The sequence below is a fragment of the Mya arenaria genome, chromosome 3 (assembly GCF_026914265.1).
Source record: "Mya arenaria isolate MELC-2E11 chromosome 3, ASM2691426v1".
In the NCBI taxonomy this organism is placed as follows: Eukaryota; Metazoa; Mollusca; class Bivalvia; order Myida; family Myidae; genus Mya; species Mya arenaria.
The window spans coordinates 88482958-88500278 of NC_069124.1; the positions used below are offsets into that span (position 1 = coordinate 88482958).

A 17321-nucleotide genomic window follows, 5' to 3' on the forward strand; every position below is an offset into this window, starting at 1 on the left:
TATGCCAACATATACTGTCAACAATTTCATGATAATTGAATAATAAATACTTCGTTGTTGTCAGCAAAAGATATAAACCTAGTGTTGTTTTCACATTTAAAAGGCATTAATCTGTGAAGTGTTGAGGCAGTTTAACCAAAGAACGAGCTTGACTGAAACATGCCAACAGACACTGTCACCAAGTTACAACAGGATTTGATGTTATTGTCTGCCAACAATGTATGTAACCAATGCCCAAAGTAATACCTACATTGTATATGCCATGTTTTAAGCCGACACAATAATAATGTCTTGAACGTTTAATAGCTACACTCATTCAATGTCTTCATTTTAAAGTACATATTTCAAATATGCATGTAACTAGGACATTGTTGTTGCAACTTCAAAGGTTAAATGCAAATATATATAGCAGTCCTTCATACAGTGAAACAAGAGTCCATTTGTGTATTTATATTTGTAAAGAGATGTAACACTTATACAGAACAAGAAAAACACAATTTAGGCATACACACACAGGTACAATCAGACAGGACCTACACAATCAGAGGCATACACACACAGGTACAATCAGACAGGACCTACACAATCAGAGGCACTACATACACAGGTACAATCAGACAGGACCTACACAATCAGAGGCACTACACACACAGGTACAATCAGACAGGACCTACACAATCAGAGGCACTACACACACAGGTACAATCAGACAGGACCTACACAATCAGAGGCACTACACACACAGGTACAATCAGACAGGACCTACACAATCAGAGGCATACACACACAGGTACAATCAGACAGGACCTACACAATCAGAGGCACTACACACACAGGTACAATCAGACAGGACCTACACAATCAGAGGCACTACACACACAGGTACAATCAGACAGGACCTACACAATCAGAGGCACTACACACACAGGTACAATCAGACAGGACCTACACAATCAGAGGCACTACACACACAGGTACAATCAGACAGGACCTACACAATCAGAGGCACTACACACACAGGTACAATCAGACAGGACCTACACAATCAGAGGCACTACACACACAGGTACAATCAGACAGGACCTACACAATCAGAGGCACTTATTAGTCATTTTAGCACAATTGCAACAGCGATTTCATCACAGGATCCATTATAATAATAATAATAATAATAATAATAATAATAATAATACAAACATACAAGAAAATTATCAAAACATATATCTAAGCACTTATATGCATTGTGGGTTTAGAAAGACTAACAACAAGTCACACTACAATATTTTTTCAAAATAAAAACATTGAGTACATGACAAATGAGGCTTGTAGGAATATATATAAATCACACATTATATCACACAACAATATTTCAATAATATAATCGATACATTCACATAGGCATATTTTGTTTGCATGGTTTGTATAGTGTATAATACATTTTATGAAATCAAGTGCAGAGTTGTATTAAAGTACCAAATTCCATTTTTTTCATACACAACAGTACCGTAAATGTACCGGTAAGTCTTAAATTAAATTTCTACTTGTTCTTGCTATCTGTCACTTGCATTTCCATTTAAGTAAGTATGAAGCATTTAAAACTGTGCATCTATGAATTTTAATTGTAGAAGGAACAGATTAATATAAGTTTGTCTTAATTCATGTTGAGAGATGGATTTTGATGCTCTCCACACATTTTGCTAACTTTGATGACAAACTAATACAAGCCTTCTTTGAAATTACAAACGTCAATTACAGCAACGTGCCATTTATGAGTAAACTGTTTCCATGGTGTTATTCGATATTTTTATTGCATCTTTTCAAGATCAATAACTGACTTTATGACTGAACGTCATGTATAAGGGAAGCAACTCTTATTGGCATGTACTTTCCATGTGGTGTACATAAACTTTGGTGGAAGAAGTCGACTGCTATGTATTATCGAAAATGAGTAACACGGTATTGTAAAGCAGAAAAACATATTTTATGATTGAACCTGGTTTTGGGGCTGTGGAAATTACCAAGTGTGTTGGGACGGAATAAATCTACAATCAGTGTGCTTTAAAGCAATTTTGGAGACATGGAAATGGTAATAGCAAACAAGAAGCGGTTTTCCAAAATTGTTTAGTGAACAGGGGAAGGAAAAACTTTGAACAATGAACTGTGCGAAGATATTTACCTTCTCTGGGTTACAAGAAGCGAGCTATTGGCATCTCGACTGTCAACAGAGAAGAGAGTTACCGGTAATTTATGTCGCATGAATTTCACATGGACAGTCGAGTCTGATTGGAAAATTGGACTAAAAACCTGACAGACAGCTTAAAGTTTGGAGAGAGGCAAATGCAACTTGGCACCCTAAGTGTCTCGGGAATGTGGCTGGCTGTGTGAACACCGATCTGAAGATTATGGTTTGGGCTGCATCGGTTATTCTGGGGTTGGAATACTTGCCTTTATTGATGGAAAAATTTACACTCAGAAATGCATTTAGACGTTAATGAATATTTATGGCCATCAATGGTTACAATTCAATAACTTATGGATATTCCGGGAGACAACGCTTCTACAAACAATTGACATATTGGCACAGCATAGGAAGAAAGCAATTACATTCCTATCTTGTGGGCTGCGAAGTCACCAGATTTAAGTCCCAACTAATGAAAACAAAAATAAAATCCCAGCTACAAATCATTAATACATCAGTAGCATGAATTTTTTGTTCTGTCTTGTCAGGGATTGAAAAAAGTATACCAATTTAGACCATACCAAAACGGTTTTTATGTTTAGCCTCAACATTTAGTACAGAAACCTATCTAGCTATTCTGAAAAAGACCCCCGAAAAAAAACTGAATACTAAATCAGTGACATCCTATATATATATATATATATATAGTCCATTCGCAATGGTAAGAAATATTTCCATGCACAATGAGATCATGAGAATCACACAGAATGCATAATTTTTTCCAAATGCCAAGAATACAAGTACTAGAACAAAGTATAAAGCATGTTTTTATAAGCTTCTTCAGTCTGAGTTATAGTAAAATGCAATTAGAAATATTCTGCAAGGTCATTGATCATATAAAATGTTGTGTGTTTTGTTTTTTTGCTTGGTTAGCCCAAAAGGATGCTTACAAAGAAACGATTTTGAATGGCCTTATTGCACAGCGCTGTGAATTCAATTCTAGGTAGTTCATTAATTATTCATCAATTTTTCACATTAATTTCACTGTTTCCTTTAACAGTGTGTACATCTGGGACGATCCTGTCTCTTGTTTTTTTCAGTAATCTGCATGCAAGAACACCATCAATAAGAGGTAAGTGAGAATGCGAAAATAAGGAGATCCCAAAGTCAAACGGAACTTAGTGAAACGTCAACAATTCACAGAAACTCATCAGGCATGAGTGAGGTAGAGGGAACATCTGATGGAGAAGATTTTACACATATCTTTGGTGAAGAGGATGTTACACCTGTTCCGGTTGGAGAGGATGTTACACATGTTTCTGGTTGGAGAGAATGTTACATGTGTTCCGGTTGGAAAGGATGTTACATGTTCTCTGGTTGGAGAAGATGTTACACAAGTTTTGGTTGTAGAGGATGTAACACATGTTCCAGTTCGAGAGCATGTTACACATGTTTTGGTTGGAGAGGATGTTACATGTGTCCGGGTTGGAGAGGATATAACACATGTCCCTCCAGGGCTTTTTCTTTAGTACCCACGGGTCCGACTATCGGACCCATTCCCAAAGCAAAATATAAGATATTTTTCCCAATCTTCAGAAAAAAATCCCAATCCAAATTTATTTATTTTTTTAGAAATTCTTTTTACCTGTACTGGTTCATTTTCAACATCCTAATAAATTATGTGATGTGAAGTATTTTTAGTAAATGAACTCAGAAATCATTGAATTTCATCACATTTAGAGATATGAAATATTATCTGTCATGATTTATTGCAATAGATATTTACACCCCAAGGATTGATATTTCAGCCATTGTGGGTCTTTTTAAGGGAAAATAAACTAATATTAAATAATTTCCTAATTCACAGCAGACTAGACAGCTTTTTTCTTTTCACTGAAAAATTTCCCAATTTCCGCATTTTCACGACGCAAATTTTCCCAAAATGTCTAGGGTCTTTTTCCCAAAATGGGCAGAAAAAGCCCTGCCCTCTGAAGATCATGACTTATCCAAAGAAAGACTTTGGAACTTGTTCACACACAAACAGTTAATCATACATTTTTCTGACACAATCGTTGATCAAATAAATTATCCATGAGCATTTAGTGGTTGTTGGGGAGTATCACTTGGACTACTGAATCCTTCCATCAATATATCAGTTTGCATCAGTGTACTCGGTCATTCTTTTGTACTGAAAAAAAAGAAACAAATAAGAGTATACTAGTTTGTTTTAGTGTAAGACCATAATATATTTCACAGAGTGAAGACCATAATTTATATTTGACAAGTGGCATATTCGCTTTTTGTGTTCAAGAGGTGAACAGTTTTGAAATAATTTCCCTGATTTAAAAACACCCTCAAAAGCCTATTTTGAATGGATTTTTTTCTCTATTGAATATCCAGCCTTCATTTGACTAGGAAAATCCTAAAATCCAAATTCTTGTTAGACAAATTGTCTTGAAACTTTCAGAATTGTCTTAGTTTAAACATCAGTCAATGTGTTAAGGTTTATAGACTGGTATTACAATGCCTTGAGGTTTTATTGAACATGTGCAGTGCAAATAAGTACAATTCCAGGAATAAATTCATCATATCTAAAATCAGGTTTGATTGCCATGGAAGAATGCCGTTTGGCAAAGTTCCTTCTTGGATCCTCAAACAAACAATGTAAATTTAACTAAATGTTTGTCAGGTTGCTTTGAAAACACGTTGCTAAACTAGCATGGTCATTTTTTTTAACATATCTGTGTTTTAGACATTTCAAAGAACATGGAAATATACACAAAAAATAATGATCATCAATAACAAGAGCTGTCACAGAGACAGCGAGCTCAACTATTCCGCCGCTTTTCAGTGTAAGGGTTGAAAAGTTTTGGAAAAACATGGATCACTGTAAAATTAGATTAGATTTCAATGCAATACATGATGTATTTGCTAAGATATTAACATAAAAGTTGTTACATGCAAAATTAAAAACAGAAATAAAGGGCCATTATTGGCAAAATACAGTTATCTATCTTGGTTATTCAAGTAGGTTGGGTGGTTGAGTACCATTGTATAAAGTCTCATTGCAATACATGATGTAGTTGCTGAGATATTAACCTATGTGTGCTTACATGCAAACCTTAACCAGAACTTCCAAGTGAAATAATAGAGGCCTATAATTTGCATTATATACACAAAGGGTTATCTAACTTCATTAATTTAGTAGGTTAGATAGTTGGGAATACATATCTTAAGTTTCAATGCAATACATGATGTATTTGCTGAGATATTGACAAAAATGTGGTTACATGCAAAACCTTAACCAGAATTTTTGTGTCGATAATAAAGGGCAATTATTTGCATTAAATGCAAACTAGAGTTTTCTCACTTGGTTAATTAAGTAAGTTGGATGGTTGAGTACCATTGTATAAAGTCTTAATGCAATACATCAAGTAGTTGCTGAGATATTAACCTATGTGTGCTTACATGCAAAACCTTAACAAGAATTTCTAAGTCAAATAATAAAGGCCCATCATTTGCAATAAATTCAAATAAGTGTTATCTAACTTCATGACTTTAGTAGGTAAGATAGTTGAGAATACATATCTAAAGTTTCAATGCAATACATGACGTATTTACTGAGATATTGACTAAAATGTGGTTACATGCAAAACCTTAACCAGAATTTTTAAGTCGAATAATAAAGGGCATTAATTTTGCATTAAATGCAAACTAGAGTTATCTAACTTGGTTAATTAAGTATATTGGATGATTGAGTACCATTGTATAAAGTCTCAATGCAATACATCAAGTAGTTGCTGAGATATTAATCTATGTGTGATTACATGCAAAACCTTAACCAGAATTTCTAAGTTGAATAATAAACGGCAATTATTTGCATTAAATGCAAACAAGAGTTATCTAACTTGGTTAATTATGTAGGTTGGATAGTTGAGTACCATTGTATAAAGTCCTAATGCAATACATCAAGTAATTGCTGAGATATTAACCTATGTGTGCTTACATGCAAAACCTTAACCAGAATTTCTAAGTCAAATAATAAAGGCCGATTATTTGCATTAAATTCAAATAAGTGTTATCTTACTTAATTAATTTAGTAGGTTAGATAGTTGGGAATGCATATCTGAAGTTTCAATGAAATACATGATGTATTTACTGAGATTAAGACTTAAAAGTGCCTACATGCAAAACCTTAACCAAGGTGTGACGCTGACGCTTGGGTGAGTAGTATAGCTCTCCTTATTCTTTGAATAGTCGAGCTAAAAATGGTTATAATTAATAAGCCATGTTGAGGCAGAAAAATTCAACAATAAAATTGATCAATGTTTGTTTTTTTAAGGAAATGTAAGCAAAATTAGAAACTGAAAATCTGTTCAGCAAAAGTTACACATCACAAATGTGAGTACCAGTATACCTGTTTTTCCCGGAGTTTCCTAAAGATGGCAACAGTGAGGGACATTAGCACCAGGAAGGCACCAAGACCGATGGCCAAGTATGTGCCAACATGTATCACCAACAATGGGGTCTGCAGCTCAGACTTAAACTCATCCGCCAGAGACTTTGTGATCTTTGAGCTCTGAAAATAACAGAAGTACAGTATTGAACTGGCTAACCATGATCATCATCCTCATTGTATTACTTTTGTTGAAAGAGCGCACAAAGTCATGATAATTCGAGATAAAGACTCATTTATTTTGCATTTTACGGCCTTAATTATTGAAGGGGGTTGAGGAAACTTTTGCTAGTGACTTAAAACAAACTCCTGGTTTGCTAATTTTTATAAAAAAATAAATAAACAGTACCTCGTTCAACCAAACAACTGGCAGCACCACAGTTGGCAGTTTTAATGTGCTTCTGAAATAATTAAACACAGGCTGAACTACATTGAATATTGTAAAAATGTTTGTTGTACATAAATAAAGGCCAAACAAGACCTAGTCATGTAACACATATTGGTAGTGTTCTCAATAATGGTAAACTACATTGAGTAATGGAACACAGCTTTGCAGTGCTCTCATTAACAGTAAACGACATTGAGTAATGGAACACAGCTTTGCAGTGCTCTCATTAACAGTAAACGACATTGAGTAATGGAACACAGCTTTGCAGTGCTCTCATTAACAGTAAACGACATTGAGTAATGCAACACAGCTTTGCAGTGTACTCATTAACAGTAAACGACATTGAGTAATGGAACACAGCTTTGCAGTGCTCTCATTAACAGTAAACGACATTGAGTAATGGAACACAGCTTTGCAGTGCTCTCATTAACAGTAAACGACATTGAGTAATGGAACACAGCTTTGCAGTGCTCTCATTAACAGTAAACGACATTGAGTAATGGAACACAGCTTTGCAGTGCTCTCATTAACAGTAAACGACATTGAGTAATGGAACACAGCTTTGCAGTGCTCTCATTAACAGTAAACTACATTGAGTAATGCAACACAGCTTTGCAGTGTACTCGTTAACAGTAAACGACATTGAGTTATGAAACACAGCTTTGCAGTGAACTCGTTAATGGTAAACTACATTAAGTAATGGAACACAGCTTTTTAGTGAACTCGTTAATGGTAAACTACATTGAGTAATGTAACACAGCTTTGTATTCTCCTCAATAATGGTAAACTAGATTGGGTATTTTAACACAGCTACTCATTAACGGTAAACTACATAGAGTATTGTAACACAGCTTTGTAGTATCCTCATTAAAGGTAAACTAAATTGAGTATTGTAACACGGCTTTGTAGTATCCTCATTAATGGTAAACTACATTGAGTATTGTAACACGGCTTTGTAGTATCCTCATTAATGGTAAACTACATTGAGTATTGTAACACAGCTTTGTATTATCCTCATTAAAGGTAAACTAAATTGAGTATTTAAAAACATCTTTGTAGTATACTCAATAACGGTAAACTGGAATGTAACACAGCTTTGTAGTGTACTCATTAACGGTAAACTACCTTGAGTAATGTAACACAGCTTTGTAGTGTACTCATTAATGGTAAAGTACCTTGACTAATGTAACACAGCATTGTAGTGTACTCATAAACGGTAAACTACCTTGACTAATGAAACACAGCTTTGTAGTGTACTCATTAACAGTAAACTACCTTGATTAATGTAACACAGCTTTGTAGTGTACTCATAAACGGTAAACTACCTTGAGTAATGTAACACAGCAGTGTAGTGTACTCATTAACGGTAAACTACCTTAAGTAATGTAACACAGCTTTGTAGTGTACTCATTAACGGTAAACTACCTTGAGTAATGTAACAGCTTTGCAGTGCTCTCATTAACGGTAAACTACATAGAGTATTGTAACACAGCTTTGCAGTGTACTCATTAACGGTAAAGTACATTGAGGAATGTAACACAGCTTTGCAGTTTACTCATTAACGGTAAAGTACATTGAGGAATGTAACACAGCTTTGTAGTATCCTCATTAATGGTAAACTACATTGAGGAATGTAACACAGCTTTGCAGTGTACTCATTAACGGTAAAGTACATTGAGGAATGTAACACAGCTTTGCAGTGTACTCATTAACGGTAAACTACATAGAGTATTGTAACACAGCTTTGCAGTGTACTCATTAACGGTAAAGTACATTGAGGAATGTAACACAGCTTTGCAGTGTACTCATTAACGGTAAAGTACATTGAGGAATGTAACACAGCTTTGTAGTATCCTCATTAATGGTAAACTACATTGAGGAATGTAACACAGCTTTGCAGTGTACTCATTAACGGTAAAGTACATTGAGGAATGTAACACAGCTTTGCAGTGTTCTCATTAACGGTAAAGTACATTGAGGAATGTAACACAGCTTTGCAGTGTTCTCATTAACGGTAAAGTACATTGAGGAATGTAACACAGCTTTGTAGTATTCTCATTAATGGTAAACTACATTGAGTAATGTAACACAGCTTTGCAGTGCTCTCATTAACGGTAAACTACATTGAGTAATGTAACACAGCTTTGCAGTGTACTCATTAACGGTAAACTACATTGAGTAATGTAACACAGCTTTGCAGTGTAGTGTTCTCATTAACGGTAAACTACACTGAGTAATGTAACACAGCTTTGCAGTGTAGTGTTCTCATTAACGGTAAACTACATTGAGAAATGTAACACAGCTTTGCAGTGCTCTCATTAACGGTAAACTACATTGAGTAATGTAACACAGCTTTGCAGTGTAGTGTTCTCATTAATGGTAAAGTACATTGAGAAATGTAACACAGCTTTGCAGTGTACTCATTAACGGTAAAGTACATTGAGGAATGTAACACAGCTTGGTAGTGTTCTCATTAACGGTAAAGTACATTGAGAAATGTAACACAGCTTTGCAGTGTACTCATTAACGGTAAAGTACATTGAGGAATGTAACACAGCTTTGTAGTATCCTCTTTAATGGTAAACTACATTGAGTATTGTAACACGGCTTTGTAGTATCCTCATTAATGGTAAACTACATTGAGTATTGTAACACCTGTCTCAGATGATTGGTAACCTTTAAAGAATTTTCCACATCACCCCTGTCTCAATGATTCCGGAATATTGTCATTGTTTAAAACATTTGAGACACTACTCCAGTCATATTGAGACTATTTTATGTGTATGATGCATAGAGGTATCCAAGTATACTACCTCTCTATAAACTCAATGGTCATTCCACACACAATGTTTAGCAAGATTTTTACAGAGGTATCTCTACATACTTGATATTTGGAACTCTTTCCAAAGCTATGTTGGCCTGTAGTTTCTTAGCTGCATAAAATGCTGCACCAGTGTTCTGAAATGAATGTTTAGATAAAAGTTTACAAGTTACAACTATACAATTTGCGATCAAAAGCTTAAAATGGCCAGCAATACTAACTCGTAAACACAGTTCTTGCAACAAAATGAAAGCAAAACATGCATAACAATGTGTTTTCTGATGTTTACTCACAGTTTTACATACTGGACACAGATTCCTTGATAGCCATTACAATGGAATAAGTCACAATAAGGGAACCAAAATGCATTATCTGACCACATATATAAATAAGAAACGTCGCAATGCAACGAAACCAGGTTTTTATAGTTGACAGATGAACTTCAGCCTGTGTCTGTTTTTCTATTTTTAGTAACAGTGACCTTGACCCTAGGGACCCCAAATGCAATCCATTGTAAGGTATCCATAAACTCTTCCTTTATACTAAGTTGGGTCAGGATATGTCAACCCTAACTTAAGTTATTCAGTTTCAACGTTTTTTCTATTTTTAGTAACAGTGACCTGGACCTTGACCCTAGGGACCCCAAACGCAATCCTATAAAAGGTATCCATAAACTCTTCCTATAGACCAGGTTTGGTCAAGATATGTCATCCCTAACTAAAGTTAATCAGTTTCCACCGTTTTTCTATTTTTAGTAACAGTGACCTTGACCTTGACCCTAGGGACCCCAAACACAATCCCATGAAAGGTCTCCATAAACTCTTCCTATAGACCAAGTTTAGTCAAGAAATGTCATCCCTAACTAAAGTTATTCAGTTTCAACTGTTTTTCTATTTTTACTAACAGTGACCTTGACCCTAGGGAGCCTAAATGCAATCCCATGAAAGGTATCCATAAACTCTTCCTATATACCACGTTTAGTCAAGATATGTCATCCCTAACTAAAGTTATTCAGTTTTAACCATTTTTCTATTTTTAGTAACAGTGACCTTGACCTTGACCCTAGGGACCCCAAACACAATCCCATAAAAGGTTCCCATTAACTCTTTCTATAGACCAAGTTTGGTCAAGATATGTCAACCCTTACTAAAGTTATTCAGTTTCAACTGTTTTTCTATTTTTAGTAACAGTGACCTTGACCTTGACCCTAGGGACCCCAAACGCAATCCTATAAAAGGTATCCATAAACTCTTCCTATAGACCAGGTTTGGTCAAGATATGTCATCCCTAACTAAAGTTAATCAGTTTCAACCGTTTTTCTATTTTTAGTAACAGTGACCTTGACCTTGACCCTAGGGACCCCAAACACAATCCCATGAAAGGTCTCCATAAACTCTTTCTATAGACCAAGTTTAGTCAAGATATGTCAACCCTAACTTAAGTAAATCAGTTTCAACTGTTTTTCTATTTTTAGTAACAGTGAGATTGACCCTAGGGACCCCAAAGGCAATCCCATGAAAGGTCTCCATAAACTCTTCCTATAGACCAAGTTAAGTCAAGATATGTCATCCCTAACTAAAGTCATCCAGTTTCAACCGTTTTTCTATTTTTAGTAACAGTGACCTTGACCTTGACCCTAGGGACCCCAAACGCAATCCCATGAAAGGTCTCCATAAACTCTTCCTATAGACCAAATTTAGTCACGGTATGTCATCCCTAACTAAAGTTTTTCAGTTTCAACTGTTTTTCTATTTTTAGAAACAGTGACCTTGACCTTGACCCTAGGGACCCCAAACACAATCCCATGAAAGGTACCCATAAACTCTTTCTATAGACCAAGTTTGGTCAAGATATGTCAACCCTTACTAAAATTATTCAGTTTCATAGGTGAGTTTGACGCCGGCCGCCCGCCCGAACAATGACGTTCGTCATTCTAATAAAACCTGGTTAATAAAATTGATTTTGACACAACAAAATGCATATATCCAATATTTTTCTTCTTAGGAGAAATCAATTTACAAAAGTCCTGGCTGACAAATGCCACTTTATTTCAGCTGTGTTATATTGTTTGTCATTCTAGTACTTTGTTAAAACATTCGAAGAGAAATTTGGAAATTTGGAATTGTCAGTGCAGAGGACCACACATTCTATGTTTAACTTGGGACTAGTCTTTTTCCAAAAGCTAATAATACCATTAAGAATTTTTTTGCAAGGAGAAACAATGTTCTGAAGCAAATCATAAAACATAAATAAATGCAAAAGACAGCACACAGACATTTTAGGCAGCAAACCACACTTTTAAAACAAGTGACCCCTAGAGTGCAGTCAATTTCTATCCAACGGGCTTAATTTGAACAGTCTTGGAAGAGGATAACTAGACGAATGTTACACACCAAACATCAAAGCTTTAGGAAATACTGTTTTTGTCAACAAGATTTAAGAGTTTTAATGTTTTTCCTTTCGGTTGCCAAGACAATCAAAGTTTTGCACATTGAATTAATTTCTTTGAACACTTTAAAAGGCACCACCAAAGGAACACTCCTATGCAGTTTCAACAAAAAATTGTCCAAGCTGTTTAGGAGATGTTGTTAAAAGCATAAACCAACCACAATAACTAACCTTGAGCACTTCTTGCTCAGGTGAGCTAAAAATTCATTTTGCTGTATTCATTTCACTTTGGTTGTACATATTAATTTTGTGGTCTCTTGATTATTTTGCTGCCTCACAGCGTAAATGGCAGATAGACATATCTTCACACACCCAGACAATTCAAAGTAAGATGTTAGTAATTGAGATACTCACTGGCTCGATGTCAATAAATGTGCCGTGTTCCTCAATGTTGGGATGCATCCCATACACTCCATTTATGACTGCTTTGTCTGCATTTAGGAAGTGGGGCTGCGAAAACACCAATGGGGCTCCTGGAATGTAATCATACACTCAAACATTCCATAAAGATTGAAGTTTTATAAACATTGTACATACTGATACACCAAGATACATTTACACGTCCTAAATAAATAACAAGAGAGAGCAGAGAGCTGTGCAGGTGTTTTTGGCACAACAACTTGACGCTGCACACCCTGGTATGTGGGCGATGGGTATTATAGAGGAAAATAATAGCAGAGAACAGGATCCCTATAAAATTCGCATGTAACACTACTATGCTCAGGTACTGGGACACGGGCTACAATCCTGCTGCTGTCAAAAAATAATGTGAACACGATCCATCTGACACTCCGGCTGCCCCTAGCTATCACAGGACACTCAATTTAATCACCAATCCACATTTTATTTTCTTTGCTTTCAGGCTAAAAAAAGAGATCGATGTTTCATCACCCCTGACAATCTCTGTTAATGGCAGACAGTCCTTGTCTTTGAATTGAGAGAGTAATGCCAAAGTCTTCATCACATGCCATTTTCTGTTCTAGGGTCCAGTAAAGTGCAGTATCCAATGCAAGCAAACATTGTGCTCTTTTTTTCTATTAAAAATAAAATAATTTGACAAATTAATCCCTGATATGTTCCCTATCACTTCTACTGTAAAATGGGCATTTTGCTCTAATATGGATTTGACAATTCCAAAATCTTATCTGGGGTTCATCTTTAACAATCTTTCTTCCTTCCTTCAATAACGATACCCATCCTGCAAAAACATGGCATGGAAGAGCCATTTCCCAATAGACATAATCCAGATCTGTTTTAATTTCTAATGCATTTTCAACCAGTAAGCACTGTGCTCTTATTTCATCTCATGCTAGATTCAGCCATATTTCAGCCAGTATGGAATGATATGTTGCCTTTAAAATTGCAGTAGAAAAATCAGTGGTATCCTATACATGTATATTTACAATAAGAAACTGATTTTGCAGCTATGTATAAAATCATAGAGGTATAAGCTCTATATAAAGCTATCCAATCTGAACATGCCAACTATAACCACAACCATATTTGTGAAGCATCACTGATATGAACGGTCAAAGATTTCTGGCAAGTGATTGCTCTGAAATAGTTTATTGGATATAAATAACAAAAGGAGAAAAATCCATATTTCTTCATGTTTAAAGGGACTATACAACAGATTGGCACCCAAAAAAAGTTCTTTTCTGAAACGAATCTCAGGACAATAATTTAAAAAAATGTTTTACTTTTTGATGTCATAATTGTAAAAACAAGAGCTGTCACAGAGACAGCGCGCTCGACTATTCCGCCGCTTTTCAGTGTAAGGATTGAAAAGTTTTGGCAAAACATATATGGATCACTGTTAGATTAGATTTCAATGCAATACATGATGTGCTGAGATATTAACATAAATGTGGTTACATGCAAAATTTTGACCTGAATTTTTAAGTCTAATAATAAAGGGCCATTATTTGCAAAATACAGTTATCTAACTTGGTTATTCAATTAGGTTGGGTGGTTGAATTCCATTGAATAAAGTCTTACTTGATTAAATAAGAGGGTTAAATGGTTGGGAGCCTGTGTGTAAAGTTTCAATGCAATACATGATGTATTCGCTGGGGTATTGACTTAAAGGTGGTTACATGCAAAACCTTAACCAGAATTTCTAGGTAGAATAAACTAGAAGCGCCGCAATGCGATGAAATCAGGTTTTTGTTATGGGCAATCAGAAATTATAGCCAATTAATTTGTTGTATGAGCAAGTTCAATCTGCAGCTTCATATAAGCTATATTCACACTAAGATTCATCACTATCCATCAATTCTAACTAAGTTGTTGGGCAGAAAAACATTTTTCTATTTTTAGGAACAGTGACCTTGACCCCACCTCCCAAGCTAGCTCTTCACATAAGCGACCTTCGCTCTAAGTTTCATCAATATCTATCAATGCTAACTAAAGTTATTGAACAGAAACCAATGTTATTGAACAGAAACCAATGTTTGACGCCCGCCCGCCCGCCTGTCCGTCCGCCCGCCCAACGACAACCTCATTCTAATAACCCGGTTTTCGTTGAAAACCTGGTTAAAAAGGGGCCATTATTTGAATATTATGCAAAATGGAGTTATCTTACTTGGTTATTTAAGTAGATTGGATGGTTGAGTACCATTGTGTAAAGTCTCAATGCAATACATCAAGTAGTTGCTGAGATATTGTCCTATGTGTGCTTACATGCAAAACCTTAACAAGAATTTCTAAGTCAAATAATAAAGGCCCATAATTTGCATTATATTCAAAAGGTATTATCTAACTTCATTAATTTAGTAGGTTAGATAGTTGGGAATACATGTACATATCTAAAGTTTCAATGCAATACATGATATATTTGCTGAGATATTGACTTAAAGGTGGTTACATACAAAACCTTAACCAGAATTTCTAAGTTGAATAATAAAGGGCAATTATTTGCATTAAATGCAAACTAGAGTTATCTAACTTGGTTAAGTAAGTAGGTTGGATGGTTGAGTACCATTGTATCAAGTCTAAATGCAACACCTCAAGTAGTTGCTGAGATATTAACCTATGTGTGCTTGCGCGCAAAACCTTAATCAGAATTTCTAAGTCAAATAAAAAAAAGGCCTATTATTTGCATCAAGTGCAAACTAGAGTTATCTAAATGTGATAATTAAGTAGGTTGGATGTTTGAGTCTCAATGCAATACCTCAAGTAGTTGCTGAGATATTAACCTTTGTGTGCTTGCACGCAAAAACCTTAACCAAGGTGTGACGCCGACACTTGGGTGAGTAGTATAGCTCTCATTATTCTTCGAATAGTTGAGCTAAAAATACCAAAATAAAAAACTTAAATCGAGTCAGAGACCGAGTTCGAACGGGTGTCACCAAAATTGCAGTCCTGTGTTGTATCCACTGTGCTACGAAGATTTACCATGACCATTTGGAATATTTAAGCTATATACCTAACTTGGTAATATCAAATGATAACATCGACTAGCCAATCACACATAAGAATGAATTCTACTAGGTATACATACCTAGTAATCTTTTTTGATGGAAAAATACAAATAAACTGTGAAAAATAAATTAATTGTAAACTATGTGGTACTTCAGTTTTAATGCATTGTACCCATCAATACCAAGTTTATGTCAGTTTTCGACAATTTACTTTTTTATTTTCGCTATTTCATCATATGGTGTATAGCCCCTTTAAATAGATGTGAATGTTAAAAAATTCTTAAAATATAAACTAAGTTATGTATGGAATGATGAATATAAAAAGGATAATTATAAAAAATGAGGCAAAAACCAATACGACCGCCAGTAGGCCCACTTGAATCAGATTAAAAACAAGAGCTGTCATAATGAATTAAATATGCGTGATGTAAATAGGGATATGTGTTGTAAACAGCTGAAGTTTGAGTTCTAAACACAATGATGAATACAACTATCATTTTAAAGGTTTCTCGGTTATAACACCATGCAAGAGGGGAGTACCAGTACTGATAGCTGCTTGCATTATCTGGCAAGATACATAAGGCTACGTATCACCAAAATTGCAGTTCTGTACTGGTGTGGTGAATCATTACAGATCAATGCCCTGCTCTGATGATGGTGCATTGTATGTTAAGTATATTGACCTGAAACAAATTTGACTAAATGTTTAAAAAAATAATATGGTGCCAGAAGACAGACAAAAGACCACTAACACATGGTAAAAGCCTATTTTGGATACTTTAGAAAAATTTAAAACAAGACCTGCCACATTACCAGGATTATGTATGACATTTAAACGAAATTATGACAAAGCAGAGCCAAACAATTCAAGTTACCATCATGGCAGTTTTCCATGTTAAGAAGGCCTGAGGGGAGGCAGTTATCAGAGGGGGTACAGTATCCCTGGTTGGCGGGGTTGTCAATGTGGCTCATGAACACATCTGGAGGGGTGGAGAACCGGTACAGGTCAATACCCTGCTGGGAACTGGGCTCCAGGTATGTGAAATATATTGATCTGCAAACAATTATACAGGGTTAGGATATTTATATTTTGTTAATACACATGTTACTATATATAGTAACATTTTAACGTTGTCAGAATAGTCATTATCGGTGCGGCGGGACCATAATCATCAAAATTGATAATAGCCCCGGGGCTATTATCAGTCACGTGACCGATAATGACCCTGCGATTGTCCGCACGTGCAACGTGACGCAATTTCACATTGTTGAAGATGGCTGACAGAGTAGACATGGGTGAACGTACGCTCGAAAATTTAGCCAACAGGCTACTTCAACTGGATTCTGCCATCGAAAAAAATGAACATTTCACTGAGGCACAAGCCCGGCAATTCATTGAAGCAAAGAAAAACAAGGCTACGGTAACAAAAACTAGGAGTGACATGAAAAAGGTGAACGATTGGCTGAATGATGACGGCGAGACCCGGCAGATCAAAGACATTCCACCAAAGGAGCTAGATTTTCTTCTATCCAGATTCCTGCTCAGTGTCAAGAAGACCAAGCTTTCGGCAGAGGCGAATGGCCCCGCTGCAACCAACTTCGAGCCA

At 35.7% G+C, this 17321-nt stretch overlaps 1 protein-coding gene across 1 annotated transcript in view; it reads right to left on the reverse strand.

Annotated features, from left to right (window-relative positions):
- Positions 1-284: 284 nt before the first annotated feature.
- Positions 285-17321, reverse strand: part of LOC128226881 (lysosome membrane protein 2-like) — a 36149-nt gene continuing 19112 nt past the window's right edge. The window contains exons 8-13 of the mRNA XM_052936984.1: positions 16590-16768; positions 12647-12765; positions 9908-9981; positions 6985-7036; positions 6597-6758; positions 285-4367 (exon numbers count right to left, since the gene is read on the reverse strand). Coding sequence (XP_052792944.1) covers positions 4332-4367; positions 6597-6758; positions 6985-7036; positions 9908-9981; positions 12647-12765; positions 16590-16768 — 622 coding nt within the window. The 3' untranslated portion in view covers positions 285-4331. The remainder of the gene's footprint in view (positions 4368-6596; positions 6759-6984; positions 7037-9907; positions 9982-12646; positions 12766-16589; positions 16769-17321) is intronic.